General features: G+C 51.2%; 6 protein-coding genes across 6 annotated transcripts; 4 read left to right on the top strand and 2 right to left on the bottom strand.

Annotated features, from left to right (window-relative positions):
- Positions 1–5960: 5960 nt before the first annotated feature.
- N0V89_010254 (uncharacterized protein) lies at positions 5961–7178 on the top strand (the record flags this gene model as incomplete). The annotated part of the gene is made up of 1 exon (XM_056218998.1): positions 5961–7178. One exon carries the CDS (start codon positions 5961–5963, stop codon positions 7176–7178), a length of 1218 nt encoding a protein of 405 aa, XP_056066125.1.
- An 817-nt stretch (positions 7179–7995) lies between these two features.
- On the top strand, positions 7996–10056 carry N0V89_010253 (uncharacterized protein; the record flags this gene model as incomplete). Its single annotated transcript, XM_056218997.1, has 8 exons — positions 7996–8159; positions 8279–8540; positions 8610–8703; positions 8775–8900; positions 8974–9116; positions 9198–9312; positions 9376–9556; positions 9687–10056. 8 exons carry the CDS (start codon positions 7996–7998, stop codon positions 10054–10056), a joined length of 1455 nt encoding a protein of 484 aa, XP_056066124.1.
- Positions 10057–10998: 942 nt separating this feature from the next.
- N0V89_010252 (uncharacterized protein) lies at positions 10999–12330 on the top strand (the record flags this gene model as incomplete). The annotated part of the gene is made up of 3 exons (XM_056218996.1): positions 10999–11331; positions 11409–11982; positions 12029–12330. The coding sequence occupies 3 exons, from the start codon at positions 10999–11001 to the stop codon at positions 12328–12330; spliced, it is 1209 nt and encodes a 402-aa protein (XP_056066123.1).
- A 158-nt stretch (positions 12331–12488) lies between these two features.
- N0V89_010251 (uncharacterized protein) lies at positions 12489–13231 on the bottom strand (the record flags this gene model as incomplete). The annotated part of the gene is made up of 2 exons (XM_056218995.1): positions 12489–13178; positions 13226–13231. 2 exons carry the CDS (start codon positions 13229–13231, stop codon positions 12489–12491), a joined length of 696 nt encoding a protein of 231 aa, XP_056066122.1.
- Positions 13232–16311: 3080 nt separating this feature from the next.
- Positions 16312–18522, bottom strand: N0V89_010250 (uncharacterized protein; the record flags this gene model as incomplete). The annotated part of the gene is given in 6 exon segments (XM_056218994.1): positions 16312–16796; positions 16939–17028; positions 17102–17333; positions 17429–17735; positions 17753–18109; positions 18377–18522. 6 exon segments carry the CDS (start codon positions 18520–18522, stop codon positions 16312–16314), a joined length of 1617 nt encoding a protein of 538 aa, XP_056066121.1.
- Positions 18523–18824: 302 nt separating this feature from the next.
- Positions 18825–19556, top strand: N0V89_010249 (uncharacterized protein; the record flags this gene model as incomplete). The annotated part of the gene is made up of 1 exon (XM_056218993.1): positions 18825–19556. The coding sequence occupies one exon, from the start codon at positions 18825–18827 to the stop codon at positions 19554–19556; it is 732 nt and encodes a 243-aa protein (XP_056066120.1).
- Between the last annotated feature and the right edge of the window lie 97 nt (positions 19557–19653).

Below are 19653 nucleotides of genomic sequence, written 5' to 3'. Positions count from 1 at the left end.
TCAACAGCAATCAAAGAAGATATTGATTGGAAGGCTAGCACCGTAAGATTTGGGGTAAACTTAAAATTAGGCATATGGGCTTTGTCGGGAAAGGAAGGCACGGTGTATGAGATGGAGCGCCCAAGGTGAAGCTATTATAGTTGTGTACTGGGAACTGATGGGATTCTACCCTCGCTTAGAATTACTCTGATGTCGCTCTACGCCGGGAGTGACATGCGAGGCGAGTACAGTGCGAGTGCCTCTTACCCTGGAATGGGAACAGATCAAGGGAGCTTTCGGGCCCCAAGAGTAGAGATTAAGAGAGCTTGATGGGAAACGAGCCCTAGGTCGTTTACTCGCTTCGAAGTCTTTCATTAGTAAAGTGCAGGTGCTTGCAATCATATTGCGGTAGTTTTGTGCATAATCCCACTCATTATCGTCCATACAGAGTATAGAATTCACTGAGAATACTACCCCGCACAGCAAATGATGGCGACGTGATAAAATAAATGAAATGATGGTGGTGGTGGAGTGACGTACCATAGGGACATTGCGTACGGAAGTTGACTCCCATATGACTATAACACCAGCTAGATCTATGTCTAGCCCGCAACGTGGTTCTATAATAGTAGTATCTCTGCAAGAGGAAAAGATTCGTAATTGTCTTAGACGGAGTCAAGCGGTGTTGGCTAAGCTGTGTGCCCTGCCTAAGTGGGTGTTCTTCCGCCTTGGCACGATCGTCTTAGGTACAGGGTTGCCAATGAGGCTGTGCCCAACTGTGCCGCATCAAGACCACTCGGATAGTGCCTCGATCCAGCAACGGCACAACAAGCCACGTATCTTAACATCTGCCACCGACGTCTACGTCATCGAAGACTTTATACACGAGCGTTGCAACAAACCACCGAACAGTCACAAGGACTTTTGAAGCACCGATCTTGGCGACTTCCAGTAATTTTCAACGACTATGCAACTTCTTGACCTCCCAGTAGAGTTGTTCGAGCTTATATTGCGCGATACGATCATCTCAAGGGGCCTAAAGCGTGCCTTCCGCTTAAGATTAGTGAACAGTGCGTATTCCTTCCTTTCATCAGATATCGTGCTAATTCTACCAAGAAACCTTTGCGAAAGCTGTCTCAAGTGCTCTGTATACTTTTGGGCTCCTTGAACAACTTCTTGAGCACTTTTGCGATCGCTATAGCCCACATGACCCGAGAGACGTACCGCTATCACTGCGTGGACCATATCTCACGCACCGGGTAATTCACGAACCGCCAAATGGCGATCCGATTCTTGTTTGTATCAGGCAGGCAGCCATCGAGATACATAGATCAGGCGACCCCGGAATGGTCAAGCTACCCACACTTGATGACTACGTCAAGCTGTTGTGCTCTTCCATGGACTCATTTTATTCCCCAACCGACATCCAAAGCCGCTACGAGAAATGGTCCGATACTAGGTACTCTCCCACCGCGCGTTTCATAGAAGTTTCCCGGAAAGGAAATCCTGGCCATGTGACCGATACTCATTTTGAAAGCCATCTTTACGCTGCAGCGATACGTACGAATTGCCTTTCTATCATCAAAGATTGTGTTAATAGGGATCCTCGATTGCTGGAAACAACGATCAATTGCCGGTGGGGGGCCAACCTGATACTGGGTGATTGCTTCATCCTAGCAGCACACTACGCGAGTACAACAGTGCTAGAATATTTCTTGACAGCTGGCACAGAAACACTCAATTCCGGTTTCCGGCAGTTTATCTTCGTAGAAGCGGCACAGGCAGGCAGAGTGGAAATTGCCTCCTTTCTCTATCACTACATGATAGACAAGGTCCCATGGAAATTCGATGACCCAGGCGATTACTCTAGGGAAGGGACCATGTGGCTCCAAGGCACTTCGGATCTCGACATGATTAAGTTTGCTGCGACATTGTCTGTTGAGCTTGATCCGATACTAAAAAGATATGCTCTCGTGTACGCGCTGCAAGAAGCTGCAGCGGCTGGCCGCCTGGATACAGTCACCTACCTCATCCAACACAATGTCCCTGCAACGGGACTTATTGAACCTGCGCTCAAGTATGGTTTCAGCTGGGTCGGACATCGCAATTGGAAAAATTGGAGCCGCATTCATGAGTCTCCGAGCCATCCGGTTCGCATCGCTGCGGCGGAGGGTCACGGTCCCATAGTAGACTTCCTCCTTCAACATGGAGCTTCTGCTTCAGTAGCCATGTCAAGCGCTGCAGAGCGAGGTCAAGCTCATATCGTTCGAACTCTCTTAACCACCTACCCTGGAAGCGAAGACGCCCTTCTGAAGTCAGTCAAGGGAGGATACACAACCATAGCCCGAATGTTACTCAACAATGGCGTAGATGCAAGTGCGGGTTTTGGAGAGAGAGTCGCATTGGCTGATGGCTCGACGATCAAGGAACAAAGTCCACTTGTATACGCGATTGAGAAAGAAAATACGATGCTGTTTGAACTTCTAATCCACCACGGAACCAGCTTGGGCTTACTAGGAACAGCGGAAGAATGTGTTAAGCAGGCTAGGGAGAATGGGCTAGATTCCATGCTAGCCCTATTGGAAGATTCTATCAGTCAGGTGAATTATTAGCATGTTTCTGGTTCCACATTCAGCCCCGATTTGTGTCATTCTCTCGCGTCGAGGAAGGTGTGCTTCTGCTACAGTTGTCGAAGGCAGGTTTGGACCGGACGACTATAGGCAACCCGTATGCGATCTCACGAACGTCGAGATCAGAGGCCGTGAATGCAAGAACGTAATGACACAGACTGGAACAATTGCGTATGTGCTAACTAATAGCTATAAATGCAATGTCACTTCGGGAGAGAGTTTTGTACTCGAGTACTGTCTGGTTACTGAGCGGATGGAGAGCACTGCCATTGAGATATTGAGCCGGGACTGCAGTGCGCGAGTCAAGGTGGTGGGAACTCAGGAAAAAGAATTTCGGCACGGGATTCGGTACGCGAGACCAGTATGGGCCGTAGTCATGACTTACTCCAGTCGAAACGATGCCTGACCCCAAAATATTACAAATTCGTTGTGTAGAATGGCTAGCCATCCACAATGGAACTTCCTAGATGGGACGCTTCGCCTCACTGCCATCACTCTCGACTCTTATTCCATACCTTCTTCATTCGTCTTTTCTCTCAGTTGGATCGTACGCATACTAACAGATGTCCTGTGCAATGTCCCCCATCTCGCATGTAAACTTCACCGTGAACCCTTTCAGGCCGTGAAAACGCACAGCAAGCCTGTCCAGAACCTGGCCTTTAGCTCGTATTCTAATTGTAACACGTGCCAGACATCTGAGCCTAGCCAGCTCTTATCCACCGAGACACTCCGTAAGCGATGACAGCGGCGAGAGAAATTCCAACATACTTTCTGAACATGTACCACAGACGTATCAAAACAATGAAATAATGCAGTCTAACGGCATCATTGACGTTTGGGAATGGGTCGTCTCCCGGCGTCTCGTGGCCCAAGAATTTACACAAAGGCGCCCAGCCTTCGTGAGGGTGGAATTCCATGAGATTTCCTTTGGGAACTTTTGCGCGGATATGATCGTAATGGTCTGTGAACGACTTTCGTAGGGCCGCTGAGTTCGACATGTCTCCATCAGTCCATTTGTCTACCGTTGCTTTGAGGAGCCAGTAGTATGGTCGCCAAAAGATCTGAGCACCTCTTCTCAGCCTTGTAATGTGCGAGTCATGCGATGACGTGTACTTACCGGGTCGATGGCCACCATGAACTGCACTATGCGTAAATCGACGATCTTGAAAATTGTATTCCGGACGGATCTCTCCCATGAATCGATATCTCGCGTGGTCAGAATGACTTTCGCCTTTGGTTACTGTTCCAAGAGCTCGTCTACAAAATGCAGGCATGGAATGTCTTCGATCGCCTTAAGACGTTTCAGTATTGAACAGCATATTGAGGAAGCAACGTGCGGTGTAGTTTTGCAGAACTTTATCAAGTTCCGCACCAGTCCAAAGTTTCCCTTTGCCGTGCAATTTGGCCTCCATAGCTTCTTTGAAAAGGACAGGGTGGTTTTCCTTCCATCGCATTGCGCACTCTGAACAATGATAGACGTTGTAGCCCAACTTCTCGAGGGCCGCTTTCAATGCTAGTGATGTCAGCCGTGAAGACAGGTATGCTTTGCAGAGTGACGATCATACACATCGTCCCTATCTAGTGTTAGCATCGATCAGGTAAATGAACTTGACATATACCTGTCCTACTGAAGCCCAAAGCCAATACCCCCATAGGCTTCTGCCTAGCCGCTGGTGGCACATCATCGATCAACCTCTTCGGTACGGCCATTGGGACCGTTACAGCTTGGCCTTAAGTGAAGCGTGGTAGTATGCTAGTTGGAGAAGGGGGTAAGTAGCGGTTGAAAACAGGACAGAAGTGCACGCACGAGAGTGGCCTTTAGCTCGCGTGCGGGTTGCGATACGCTCACGTAAGACAGAAGGTGGCGGCACAGCAAGTAGGTGGCACGGGATAGGTTATTTGGTGTACCGCGATGCAAGTGTGCGGCGTAGTGCAGGCCATTAACGATGAAGGAGGTCTAGAATTATCGGACTTCCTCATTACGATAAAGTATATCCTAGCTTACTCGGAACCAAGAGTGCCGCGCACATTAATCAGTCCCTCTGTTGTAGCAAGCATAGTTACAAGTGCGATTGTAGATCCACCCCTCTCAAAATGGGAGCGATTGCGTTACGGGACTGAGATCCCCCATGGTGCGGCCCTCGTGTAGAAGACTGAAAAGTCAAACGTGCTTCATTAGATGCATCTTCATATGTATCCTTCTTTCGTGTTCAAATGCAATCATTGTGCGACTTTTGTCCTGGTAATTAAAGCACGGTCCGAACATCTCATCCGTTTCCTCCAGCTTTTCAGGTGCTGTCAAGCTCTCTTGCAAGCTCCCATAAGCGCCACTCAATGTGAGAAATGTGCTCGCGATTGCTTGGTTGATGATGCAGGATTGCATGTTTTTATTAGCTAGACTTCTTCAGCTTGTTGCTGAGTAAACTTGGTCCCTTTGTCAAAGAGCAGTCAAGCCCACGAGGCAGATCATGACCGTTTTGAGCCATGGATAGTCGTTGAATAGAATCGTGACGTATCCAACGTACGGTATGTAGCCCACTAGAGAGCCTTCGACGTCACCTCGACTCAGAAAGCTTTGCCCGGTCGCATAAAGGTCGGTGTCATCAACCTGATTATTGTCACCCTTCGTTAAGAACTGTAGATGCTGATCTCTGTGCTCTCATGATTAGCAACAAACTACTGTGTGTTGGGCGCCCATTGCACTTACCCTCCCCCAAACCGCTTGATGACACGGTGTACAATCGGTATATCTCTTCCTTCGACGTTGTAGACCACGACATCTCCCACTTGTATATCCAGTCCTCGATTCCAGAGTACGATGAGGTCTCCCCTTTGCATAGCTGGCTCCATAGATTCCGAGAGTACTACGACGATGGGTGACGAGCAGTCTGCAATCACGCCAAAAGTCTTGAATAGCATAAATGCAGTGCTGAGCGCGAACGCAAGATTGAGCAGTTGCGCAGCCAGCTTGCGCGGAGGAGAAGTGGAAAATGAAGACAGCATGTCGAAACAAGGGGTCGAAGTTTGCTATTGAAGCCACCTGCGGAGATGAGTCGTAAATGAACGTCGTCGAGTTCTACGGTTGTTGTAGCGACGCTCATGGTGGTGCGATGGTGTAGACCAAAGTTGATAAGATGGAACGGTAGCCTAATCTGAACACGTATTGGTGTCTTTGGGCCCCCAATCATCCATAAATAGCAAGGTTGAGTTGCACAGCCACACTAGTCTCACCTATGACTCTTCTGTCGTGCTTAGCAACATCATGGACCGATCTTCCATAATGATCTTGACCTCATCACAGCCGTTGCTTCAGCCTTCCCTATTGAAGAACATCGTTACAGAGAAGAGATAATGGAGACACTGCAAGGGTCCCTCGATTCTATCCTGCAGCGGCATTTCTGGATCGTACCGGCAAGGACAAATCGACACGATCAGCGCTACAAACGTAGCTACCAGAGCTGGAAGGATAAACATGGTGATCGCGAACCAGTAATTCTCGCCCCCAAGACGTCGAGAGCCGAGTGGACCTCCGAGGTGCATATGGGAGCGACGGCTTTCGCCCGATCAATCGAACAGAGAGCCACAGACTTAAATAAGCACCGAGGGAGGACCAGTCGAACACCGCAAGAGAAGCTGTTTTCGGATGACGTGTTTGGCCTTCCCCTTGATATTCTAGGACCTTACTCTTCGCACGATTCTCCATTAAAGCCAGCGATGCAGCGAACCTCATATTGGACGGGTAGCCCGCAAAAAAGCCAAGACCCGCGACGGACCTACTATCGCGCGATTAGAGCGCTTTTGGCATGCGAGCAAACCGAACCGCTTTGTTATCTAGCCGAATGTGCGTCTACTCGCATCAAAGCTGCCGCAGATGTACAAGTCGACATACTGTGCTCTTCACGGCGGTCAAACATCGGCTGGCTGAGTATGATTGATGAAATGCTCGAGCTTGCCCTTTCTCTGGTCATGTTGAAGTCTTTCTCAGAGTCGCTCCCGCTTGCAGCTGCACATGAAACGTGGGTACCATTTGTTTTTGCCCTCTCCGACGCCACGCACAGCAACACAACGACTGCAGAAAAGCTGCAAAGCATGTCATACGATCGCGGAGACATAAGAACAATGGAGAAGGGAGTTGACGACGTTCTGAACCGGTGCCACCGTATTCTGGTCGTAACCCAAGTCCTGGTGTCTGCTTGTGGCATGCCACCTGTCAACTGGGTGCAATGTTTTGCCGACGCATTCTTGCACTTTGTGGGATTCGAGTGCTGGAACCGTGAACGAGAGGGCCAAAGCTACCTTGGCTGTAATCTCAACGTACGGAAGGATGGTGCCTGGCTACAGAAGATGTCCAGATCCGCGGCGAAACCAGAGGGAGAAGTCACGGAGATGAAGCAGAATAAGTCTAAGGATCCACTTCTTCTGCGTGAGCCGAGGCGAGATGCCGATTTGGAGATTCATGCTGATGCGGAAGAAAGTGATGTCTTGGAAGAGCTGGACATTCTGGAAGCTCAAGAGATAGCCTACGGGCTGAAGAGAAGTACCAAGTATCACAAGACCCACCTGAAATGAATTGTACATCATTGGGTAAGAGCATTTACGGCTGGAGAGCATTTGTGTACTGAATTGGATGAGCTCACAAGACACAAACGTCTTCACAAATAAGGCTGTGGTGAACAAGACCGAGCGGCCTACCAAGCTTTCTGTTGTGCCAAAGCCAATATTTGGTAGACGTAAGGAGGTGAGACGGCGTGGTGCGCAACCGATCTGCTAAGAAGTAAATGAAGTTGGTCGAAAACATCATTTCAGCCCTAGGGCGCACCACAGCCAGAGGAATGTTGAAGGTGTTAATACCATTTCTATCAACGGGTGCCACCGTTTTAGTGAGGTTGTCGTAAACTATTCATGCTCATGTCAACTTGAAAGTGTCAATTAGCTCCTGTGGGATGCGTCAATCTACTAAGTCGTGGTAACTAACAACGTTGAGTAGCGGAACTATTACCGAATGTGGACCAGCGCTTCAAGTAGTAACGTAATCGCTAATCTAGGTTTAAAAGTAGACCGTCTTCCTCCCAGTCCTGCGTTGATATCGCAGATAAGAGATACGTTATCGTAGACGCGTTTTGTGCGAGATAGCTAACTTAAGTACTAGTAGTATCTAGCGTAGCGTCGACCGGCCCGATCATGACAGGCATCGCGTGCGCGATACAACTACATCAACCGGCCCGACGTTACGCGGCAACTACACTGATAGCGCGGGGTACTTGTACTGAACTAAATTACCCCAGAATCCGTGCTCGTGGGTCGACCTATCTGGTGTCCGTTCCACCACTCATCTGAAATCCAAACATAAGCCCGCTGAAGCAGGCCAACAACCATTGACATTGCCATGAAGCCTTCCGAGAAAGAGATGAAGGACCCAACCGTCGCCGACACAATGAATGACGGAAACGAAGATTTCGCGGTCGGGAGTACAGAACAACTCGCGCCGACGAAATACACCATGGGCAAATTTTACCGAAGTGTGCTTTTCCAAATGGTGTTGTTTGGATGGTACGTTCATCCTTCCTAGTCATCATATCACGTTCCAAACCACCCACCGACTCGGCCTTCTTTCATGTCAACAACACGCGAGAACAAGCAAAAATACCGTACTAATTTTCCCATAACAGCCTCTCCTTCGTCGGCCCCGCCATGTCGGACGCAATCAGCAACCTCGGTGGCGGCGGTCTGTCCTCCCCGTGGCTCGCCAATCTCGCGAACTCACTCAATTACGCATGCAGTTTCCTTGTCACTATTATTGGAGGCCCTCTTGTCAACAAAATAGGAATTAAGTGGGCATGTTTCATTGCCGCGCTAGCAATGCCGCTGTATGGAAGTGCGTACTATGTTAATGCGAGGTTTTCGGTTGACTGGTATTTGCTCGCCTCAAATGTATGTTTTCTGAAGTAGATTGTAGTGGAGACGGACGCTTGGGGATTATCGTGCTAACTGGGTGTACAGATAATCGGAGGAGTTGCTTCTGGTTTCCTCTATGTGGGTGAAACGACGGCTATGTTGTCCTATCCTAGCCCTGAGGATAGGGGCTTTTACCTTGGTATGTTGATAAAACAATCTACCAGCACGTTTCAAAAGAAACGATGGTTCTGAACTAACATATCACTCCAGGTATATGGTCCGCAATGCGCAACTCAGGCAGTGTCATAGGCGGTGCAATCAACTTCTCGAACAATCATTCGCAATCAACAGGCGGCGGAATCGCTTGGGTAACATATCTGATATTTTTGGGTTTTGGTACGTTAAGTGCATTCACTCTGCCTCAGAAAACGAGGATTGGTTTAGTTCGATGCTGACAGAAGATGGGCAGAATGCACGGGAGTCATTTGGGCCCTGCTCCTTTCCAAGACAGCGAAAGTGCGGCGCCGCGACAACAGTAAAATCCTCATATCGAAGATGCAAACATGGAAGCAGGAGTTTGTTTCTCTGGGTCACTACCTCCGGGAAAGCAAGGTACATACATCCAACTCTGATCGAACAGCTCTCTCTGGATGTTCGGCTTCACATGCACAGATTTACTGACAATGTGATAAGACATGGCTCGTATTCGTACCCGCCTTTTACTCCTTCTTCTACGGTGGCACATTGGGAACCTACCTTTCACTGCACTTCTCTGTCCGCTCGCGTGCCCTCTCCTCGCTTATCGTGCGTAAGTACACTGAACAATCTTTGCCTACCGTTCTTTCCATTGAGACTGACCGGTTGAACGCAGCATCTATAACCATCCCCTCCGTCATCGGGTTCGGTAGATTCCTCGACAATCAGCGTTGGTCGCAACGTACCCGCGCCTGGATTGCGTTTATGTTATGGGTCATCCCGCAGACTGCTTGCTTCATATGGATCAACATTGAGAACCATCAATTGGGCAAGAAGTCGGCTTTGGACTACAGTCTGTAAGTATACCACCCTTCTTTTCCTGCTTCCGCACTTCGCGTTCAACCATTATCTCTCGGCCCCCTTCTCCGTACCTGAGAAACCGAGCAATTTGTCGTCCAGAAAATTCGCTAACGCATCACCATCCAGCGACGGCTCCCGCTGGGCTAAAGCCTACATGCCCTACCTAATCATCTTTGTCTCCGGATACTGGACCCAACTCACACTCTACTGGGTCCTCGGGACCTTCTCGAATAAAACCGAAGTTCAATCGCGCGCCGGAGGCGTCTTCCGCGCCTTCGAAGTGGCAGGCCAGGCCATCAGTTATGGAATCAATTCGAACAAGACCGTCGGCTACGAGGCCAGTTTGTATATTAATACTGCGCTTCTGGTCCTTGTGGTTCCAGCTATGATTGCATTGATATCCAAGGTACCTCTGCGGCCGATGGTGGAAGAGGCGAGGGGCTTGAATGAGGCTGAGGGGAGGGCAGGAGAGGGCGAGGTAGGGAAGGGGGAGTGAGTGTGTGTTAGATTGGTTTTGCGGTCAAGGGCGTTGTGTAGAGACAGCCGAGATGTGTTAGCAATTTTTACGTATGTCGCATCGTATCTACAGATGTCGTTCCTTTGGAGATCGTTCACTTGAGTTATTCTGATGTTGACCGTTATTTATGCCGACTGTGGATGTTGCTTGCGATGCCTGGCGCACCTCCTGCAAACGACGCGTTGTTGCAAACGCTTCTGATCTCATTGCCGTACCTTTGCCATCTCATGGGTTCTGCACCGATAGAGTAGATTTCGCTCAAGCCTAGATTTTCGTGATGGCGCATAGTCGCATGGAGTCCAGATCACGTGTGGGGCACTCTTCCACGATATCAAGGTGATCGAACGGTGCTTTGGCACAGCAATCCAACCGGTCCAGCCTGCTCAACCTAATCGTCTTATCATCCCACTTTCCATTCTTTTAGCACAGACTAGCCGTTCATAAGTACAACTGTATCTCGAACATGCGCAACGGCACCTACCTAACCCTTGCCGGCGACCGGCCCGGTCCCAGACCCACAAGGTGCTCAACTCAACTACACGCAATAAGCCCACATCTCCGTGATCAAACATGCTAGGGACTGCACACGATACCCGGATCTCATTTTGCTGCAATGTCTCCCTCTAATCGCGATAACCCCAAATTCCCATCCGCGCACGCCCTCCCCTCCTATTGGCGCAGACAAGTCAGCCCGATCGACCGCCACCGCAGCACTTCATCGCTCCCTTCTTACGCTGACATTGTCGTTATCGGCGCTGGATATGTGGGTGCGAGTATTGTGCATCACCTAATTGAAGAGAGTGTACGATGTGGGCGGCCGGTACCATCGATTCTTATCCTTGAGGCGAGGGAGGCGTGCTCGGGAGCTACTGGCCGCAATGGTGTGTGCTTAACCCAACCTGCCTGCTTGCTGACTTGGCCATGGAGGGTTTGATCGTGATTATGCTAATGGAGAATATGCTAGGTGGACATCTAAAGCCTGATCCTTTGTTTCGGGCAGCTAGTGTGTTGCAGACTCATGGCAAAAAGGTCGCAGAACATGTGGCTAGCTTTGAGGCGAGGCAGGTTGATGCAATTAGAGATTTGGTGAGCTGCGAAGATGTAGATTGCGACTTTGAAGAGACAACAGTCATGGATGTCTGTCTGTATGATAAGGGTCGGGAGAAGATCAAAGCAGATCTTGAAAGGGCTGTTGATGCAGATATTTCTACCGCGAGCAATATCGGTTACTATGAGGATCGCGAAGCTGAAGAGGTATGCATGGACGTAACCTTAGCGATTATATCCGTTGTACAATGTCACCTGATTGCCAAAGCTGACTGTATCTCCAGGTGTCCGGTGTCCGAGGCGCAAAGTCTTGTCTCACATACGATGCCGCTCGTCTGTGGCCATACCGACTTGTGACGCACCTGCTAGAAAAAGCCGTCTCCCTCGGCATTAATCTGCAGACATACACGCCTGTTACCAGCGTCTCTGCAGCCAGCACAGATGCAAAAGATCACCAATGGCTCGTCACCACATCGCGCGGCTCAGTCAAGACAGGAGTAGTCGTGTATGCTACCAACGGTTACACTTCAGCTCTAATACCTGAGATGAAAGATAAAATCGTTCCAGTGAAAGGCATAGTGGCGCGACTCGCGGGCACAAAGATAGAGAGACTGACAGATAGCTACATGATGCGACTTTCGGAGTTTGAGTACGACTACATGATTCCGAGGCCAGACGGTAGTGTTATTGTAGGAGGTGCCAAGCAGGATTTCTTCAAGAATTTGGACGAATGGTTCGACAATTCCGACGATAGCAATTTAATCAAGGGCGCGCGACGGTACTTCGACGGGTACATGCAACGGCATTTCTATGGATGGGAAAACAGCGACGTTCGCACTGAAGATGTTTGGACCGGCAGTAAGTACAACTCATCTTGGCGAATCATCACACAATGGATATCGAGCTGATTCGATCCTCTCCCTGTTAGTAATGGGCTACTCGAATGACGGATTTCCATACGTAGGTCCGACTCCTGGCAGATCCGGCCAATACCTGTGCGGGGGGTTCAGCGGCCACGGTATGCCGCAGATTTTCCTCTCCGCGAAAGCTGTTGCTTCCATGATCGTTACGGGTGACACGGAGAACGTGGATCTGCCTCTCCCATATCGTATTTCGCACACCAGATGGAGTCAGCCGACGGAGCATGTGTCTTTGAAGTTGTGGAAACAGATCGTGGAAAGCGATCCTGTCCGGGCAGTGTTGTGAGCAACTACGTAAACGACGAATCTAACGGTTACCTACCTCCTCATCACAGTGCTTCGCGTAGGCATAGATTGGAATTCTATGGAGCTAATTATGCATCGCATGACTCCTTTGCTATGTAAACTCGTGCACGTAGCTCTGAACTGTTGTAGATACACCAATTACCTGGGTATCCACAAAAGATTCTCAAATAATTCCCGCTCTGGATTCCCGTGTTCATTGAAATCTGGCGTGAAGAAAGCCGCACTTGCATCCGTGTTCAGCAAATCAAAGTCAAAAGGATAGGTATCTATGGTTGAATCAGTCGGTATGCCGGTCACTCCTGGATCATATCTGATCGGGCCCATTTGTGGACCGGTCTCACGGGGTTGCTGCGCCTTCGCCGCTTGCCCGTCATCGCCGTTGTGCGTAGATTCAGCGCGAGAATTAGCGGAGCCGCCCAATCTGTTGTACCAGTCGAGAAAGCCTGCGTAACCCTCTTGTGCCGAATTGTTATTGGCAGTATCTGTAGATTGGTCGGGCAATGGATCGAACACGCGAAGGCGGTGCAGCGCTGCCTCCAGCGTCTCAAGAAGAGACACTTCAGAACGAGCCGAATCACCCACCGAAGCCATTTCTCTGATTGCATCAAGACCTCGTTCTAAGGTGCTTGCGAACTCGTTCGTACGGTAACAGATGCTGTAGGCAATCAAGACCAGCAGGGATGCACGACACGAGCTATACTCAGTGTATGACGACTTCGCGAGGCCCATGCGCCCCGTTTGCAGAGTGTGGCAGAGGTTGATAACCTCTTTCGCAGCTGCAACACAGTCTTGGACTAAGAAACTCCACTGCATGTGCGGCTCAGGTGTCTTTGATCGCGGTGGTGCTGAAGCTTCCGGCACGATTATACCCGCACGCACATGGCGGTGGGCGAGAATGAACGGCCGTCCAATGAACATGTGCAATAGGCAGCACTCTAACCGAGCATGTATCTCGGCACGTGACTTTGGTCGCTCTGCTTGGCTGGTCGCGGATGTCAATGGGGCATCGGTTGGAGGGGGCGACCACCGTCCTTGAAGGTTCGTCTTCATGAGCTTGATGCGGTTCAAAATCGTTCTAACCTCGGACTTTTCGCATGTTCTAAGACGTGATCTAGTAGAACGTGGTCAGTTCGTCGTCTCTCATATTGTCAATGATGGAACGCGGCACCCACATTTCTTGAAGGAATAGTTCAGCTTGCCCAGTCAGATGAATTGATTCCAACAATCCGGAGGAATCGAAAGAGTCATCATTCAAATTACTTGCGCCAGGGCTTCGGGGTAAGTCTACGTCAATGTCGGATCGTGCGATGCATGTCGGACGGCCGTGGTATATACCTATTTTTCTGATTTCAGATGCTTGAGCAGAAGAGTCTAGATATTTATAGAAGACTGACAACGAACCTTTCCATGCAGTAAGACGTCCACCAGATACGGCGTCTGATCTCTTTTGTGCCCGGATCAAAAGAACTGCGAGAGACGTTCCGATGCATGCCGTTTTGTATAGCTATTTTTATGGCCAAGTTTAGATAGATATAACTCAGTCCAGAGGCATCGAGAGGTAAGTAATAGAGTCCAAGAAGTAGGAAAACCTGGACACTGAGTAGTGAACCAGAGTGAATAACTTCCGAAAGTAATTTTACCACCTGACGGTAAAATACCGATCCAATTTCGAGCTCCCAACCCCCCTGGGTGTTGGTGGTTGCCGGAGCGTTGGTGCTGCATCTTCGCTGCTTATCAGGGGATTCTAGGTGGACGTATTGGGTCCCGACAGCGATCACCATCAACACGACACATGCTGCAGTTAGGTCTTTTGAACGCAGTCCTGTAGCGTTATTGTAAATGAGGTCCAGGAAACCGTCGAGCCAACGCCGGTCTACAAAATAATAGATGCTCGTGGCATGCTTGAAGAAGACGTTGATCAAAAAAGTAGCTACCGGACGGGGTGGAATTATGGCGACGACGTCCTTGATGGAAGTCGAGCCTGGGTCTGCTTCGCCAACGCGGATGAACTCTGGTACTCGGTTGACATTGTCCAAGCTCTACGAGACAAGGTGAGCAAAGGTACGTGAACAAATCAGGGACAGACCCACGACCAGGGCAGCGGATGGTTGCGTACCGGCGCGTTGGATTTAGCCATGAGCTCATCTAGGTTGCGTTTAATGTGCATGGAGAAATTCCAATGAGAGAATTCACCGGAATAATCTGCGCACGGAGAAAAAAGGCTGTCAGTGAGGCGCTTAGCAGCGAGAAGCCCAAGGGCAACGCACGAACTGTCGTATCATCTACAGAGTCGATTGTGCAATCTTCATCTTCAATACCAGGGCTGTTGTCAGCCGGCTGGGCATTGGCGATGGGCTCGGACCATTCCACCGTGTTGTCATGTTGGTCGAGCCGTGGAGTGCGCGAGGCCAGGGTGTCGCACGTGCGTCGCAGAGAATCAATGTCCAGAGCGAGATTAGGAAAATGGTGTTTGAGGATGAATCCCATGCATCGCAAGCGGTCCATCAGCTCCTTGAGCGAGCCGGCAAAGTCGGGGGTCACCCTGTCGGCAGGAGCAGGCACAGGAGCGACTTCACATGCGCGACGTAGATGGCGACAGCGCCTGCATGGGATGCCGTCCTCACATTTCTCCTTGAGACGTCGACACTCGGCACAGCTGCACGTTGAACGTCAGTTCAGGTTCTGTCGCCTATGCTCGTAAAGACCGCTGGTCGGCAGTGCTGTCTTACGCGCGAACGGCTCGCTGTCGCTCTTCGGCGGCCACATAGCGCCGCTTTGCAGACCTTGGATGCGCAGCGTCCATAAGGGATGATAAGAGTCGTTGGGAGTGATGCGGGAGGTGGGAGGTGGCACCCGGTGGAGTGTGGTGTTGACAGCCGGTCCGGTTAGAGGCGATGACCGGACCGGCCAGGACGCTAGCGGGCTGAGGACCCTGTGCTGATCAGGGCGAAAAGATAAGCAATCAGAACGCGCGTTAGTCTTCGCTCGGCACTTCGATCGCGTGCTGTTAGGCAACGTTCGGGGAAATAGCCTTGTCGTGACTTATTGGTGTTCTGTTGAGAGGCGATGTTTAGAATGGAACTATGGTACGCGATGTAGCTGCTAACGCGCGTTGGTCATTCTCGAAAACGACGACCATGAGACAATATGTCTGGGAGTAAGTCGCAGAATTTCCCAATTCAAGTATGTTTTCTTAAAATCGAGGATGTCACGGATGCTGCAGATGTTTCCATGGAATATTAGATCCGGCATCCCTCCACACTTAGAGATGCCTACTCGGACAATTCCTGGCTATATGGCCCGGAAGGCTATGATATGTAGTGCTAGCAGCGAGCGATCTGGAGGAACGTGCATCTGAGTTCATATTGTGGGCCAGCAACGAGGTGCACATACTTTGTTCCCTTCTCGAGACGCTTCAGATTTTGCATAACAATGGCATCCATGTCACGCATCGTTGCGTGCAAGAGCACTTGAGCCTGAGCCCTCATACTGGAAGCAGTCTGCTCATTAATACAACTAGACACCCGTCAAACCGGTACAGCCACGGGAACAGACATTTCCATATCTACAGATGTGCAGGTATTCCATTTCCCTGGTGACGAGAAACCCAATCCTCTTGATCCTTCGAAAAGCTACCTACTCCTAGAGCACTGGGGATAACACCCTCTGACAGTAGAGACCATCCGAAAGTATAGCAGTGAAGAAAGTCATCCAATGCTCAGCTTGGTCTCGGCCTATCCGACTGCGTCTAATTAGGCGCTTTCCGAAGCCTGCTGGGTATTCGCAGAGATACCATACTCTAGTAATGCATATCTGCCCCAATACAATGTGTTAGACACTTAACTTATTGTGATCTTGAGTTTTGCATATTCTCTAGCTAGACTCTATGAGTTGTCTCTATATAGCATATAACGCACAGATACTCTAATCCTATAGCACCTCCCTACTACCATTCATAACCCTAAGCACCCGACTTTATATCCTGAGGTGTCCCCATCGCCAGCGCCGGAGCAGTGTCGATACTCGCTCCCTGCAATGCTCTCTCAAGATAGCCCATATCGGAGAAGGCGCCTGGTCTAGACTTTTCAGGACACAAATTCGTTTCCGTCTCTCGGGATAAGACTGATGTGCGACCAGCACACGATTTCAGACCTGTACCCTTCTGCTCCTTTGGCCGTTCTTCAATCTCTGCTGCATTGCTTACCACGCTCCTTGGCGTGTTACAAAAAGGCTTCGCGGCGCTATCGGCGCAGCGCTTCCTATAGGCATCAGCAACGGCAGCTAAGTCGTTTTCCTGCAGCTTGTCGATCCGCTCGCGCGTGGCATAGAATGGCTTGGGTAGCGGCGGGTACGAGGCGGCGAGACGCGGCGTAGTATGGGGAATGTTAAGGGATGATAGGACGAGAGGGGCTATGTGTGCGGCCGTGAGGAGAACGCGAGGCATGCCTGTTGGGACAAGTTAGTTATGGGGATGTTGGATGAATGGAAGAATAGATGAATGGATGGACACAAGGAAGAGAGAAAGGCGAGACTGGATGCAGATTGAGGAAGAGGAAAGGGAAGGAACGAAGTAGAAAAGAATACGTACCATGTCCAGCGAATCCAGCGGCTATAAAATGTCCCTCCCTTTCAGGCACAGGGCCGACGAAGGGGAAGCCGTCTGCGCTTGTGCTTTGAACTGTTCGCCTGTCAGTTCAAGTTTTGCCTACTCAAAGATTGCTTCGAAAACGCGGCGCATGGAGCTCACTTACTACCCGTCCAGCAGCCACCCTGCTCATCCTCTTTCCCCAGCTCTGCTTGACTCGGCCCCACCCAACCCGCAACATCCGAGTTCGGCCAGGTCTTGAAGAACTCTGCTACGCCGGGAACATGCTCATCTTCGGCGTCGTTTTCATGGCATGCGTCTGGCGTGTGGACGAGGAGCTGGCGGGCACCGCCTATCATGATGGTATTATAAGGTGGGGGGAGCTGGAGGTGGTAATTCTATAGCATATTGGCATCAACATTGGGAATAAAGGGGCAGGACGACTTGGCAGCGAGGACCGATGCCGATGGATATTCGAATGCGTTTCACTTACATTTACGACGGCATCCCAATGCTGGGCGCCAGTGCGCTTGATGAAGCCTTCGGGCGCCTTGATGGCGGCTACGACACCGCGATCGGGCCGGATGAGCTTAGAAAACTCAGGGAGGAGGTGCGAGGCCCATCGGTTCGTTGTGTGGACAACAGACCTGGCGCGGAGGGTTCCGCGAGGAGTCGTTATCGTGATCCAGCCGGCGGTGTCGCGCTGTGATACCTCTGTCACGGGCGTGTGGGCTTGGAGATTTATATTGTCTTTTTGCAGAAGAATGCGCAGGAGGGCGTGGATGAATTTATAGGGCCATCTGCAAGGTGGTCAGACAATTCTGATTCGGGCGAGAGGGAATTGGGATGGCAGATGTACATTTGCCCAGCAGGATGCACTATGGCGGCCCTCGCACCCTTCATTTGCGAGACCTCCTCCGCCTCACTTGGGTCCTCGACGACTCTGCACTGCTTTACAATGTCATGGTCTTCGCCATGGTCCCTCCGCATAGCGTCCAGCGCGCCCTTGAGCCGGGCCCAAGCCTCGTCGGTCATGGCGGCATCAAACGTCTCTCCAAACTTGAGGCAGACTTGCTCAGCAATGTCCTCTTCACTGGCTAGGTCCCGAAAGGCAGGCAGATGGGCCATTTCGTGAGCGATGAGGTCCATGGCGACCTTGGGGCCGAAGCGTTCGCTCCATACCGAGTAGCGGGAGTAGGCATGCGGTCGCAATTGACCTCCTGTGCGATGGTTGGCGGGGTTCCAAAATGCATCGACTCACAACGCAGCAGGTGTGTTTCTAAATACCATTTCGTCCTGTGGCAGCTCCGCAGACATCTCGCGCTTCCAAGACAGTCACGTGAGGCTGCGTGGAAGCATTCTCAGCATACTAGGAGGGTGTCAGCGCGTGCCAGTGGCGACTGATGCGATGTGCCCCCCACGCACTTTGTGTATCCAATACGCAGTCGCAACGCCCGCATAACCGCTGCCTACTATAGCCACATCCGTTTCGACAGGCAATTGGTCGCTGGAGCGGAAATCGCGCAGCGACGAATCGGCGGCCTCGATCCAGTAGGACTTGGTGGGGTTGGCAGTCGGCAGAACCATGCTGGGCTGAGAAAGAAACAACAGGCAAGCTGCGAATGCCGCTCCCAGCAGCACCTTGCCCTTGAATTTAAGTCTAATGATGGCGCGGCTTGTGTACAATCGTACAATCGCAACGGCGTGACCGGATCCGATGGCTTCAACAAGATGAGACGAGCCCGCCGCCGCTATCGTAGGGACGTGTTGCCAGGGCTCCGGTCACCGGCCCGGTATCTCGACCATCGCAACGAACCCACTTCCAACAGATTATTACAAGTACCCAGTTCTGCGATACCGATAAAGAATACCACCACACGGCCCCCGCAATGTCGTCCCAGCCCCAGAAACACGTCGTCTTCGACGTCGTCGGCACGTGCGTCTCCTTCGACGCCTACTACGCGCGCATCGACGAGGTCCTCGGCCCCAAACTGCGCACGCACACCATCACGCCCCAGCACTTTGGCTTCACCTGGCAGACGGCTGCCGAGCTGGAATTCACCTTCCTGTCCATCTCGGGCAGCTACAAGGCGTACAAGGAGGTTATGCGCGGCCTGTTCTACCGCACCCTCAGCCTCTGCGGCGTCGCGGACCCACGCGCCCTGGCCACCGACGCTGAACGCGACCAGTGCATCGAGGGCTACGGCGCGTTGCAGTTGCGCCCTGGCTGTCGCGAGACCTTCCGCCTTCTGCGCGACAATGGCTTCACCGTCTGGTGTTTCACGACGGGCGACGTCCAGCGCGTCAAGGGCTACTTCGAGCGCGCCAGTGTTGACATGCCCGTCGACAACTTCATCAGCTGCGATTCTCTAGGCGTCGCGAAACCCGCTCTCCCCGCATACCAGGCCGTGTGGAAGCGGCTGGGTGCCGACGATGTGAAGTGGTTTGCCGCCGCCCACTTGTGGGATGTGGCCGCTGCGACCAAAGTTGGGTTCCGGGGTGCGTGGAGTTCGGTGTTGGAGAAGGAGCCTTGCCTCGATGTCTTCAGTGATGCGAAGCTGGACGTTGTGGCTGGGGGGCTGGAGGAAATGGCACAGCAGATCGTAGACAAGTCACGGTAACAATAATAGAATAAAATGCAAGATAACATAAGGACATCCTGGGGCAACAGTATTTTGACTCAACACGACCTCGAACCATTTGGTTGGGCGTCACAAC

The sequence above is a fragment of the Didymosphaeria variabile genome (assembly GCF_027946475.1).
Source record: "Didymosphaeria variabile strain IMI 356815 chromosome Unknown scaffold_8, whole genome shotgun sequence".
NCBI classification, from domain to species: Eukaryota; Fungi; Ascomycota; class Dothideomycetes; order Pleosporales; family Didymosphaeriaceae; genus Didymosphaeria; species Didymosphaeria variabile.
Note: the sequence above shows the minus strand (reverse complement) of the source record. Positions and strands in the feature narration are given on the sequence as shown.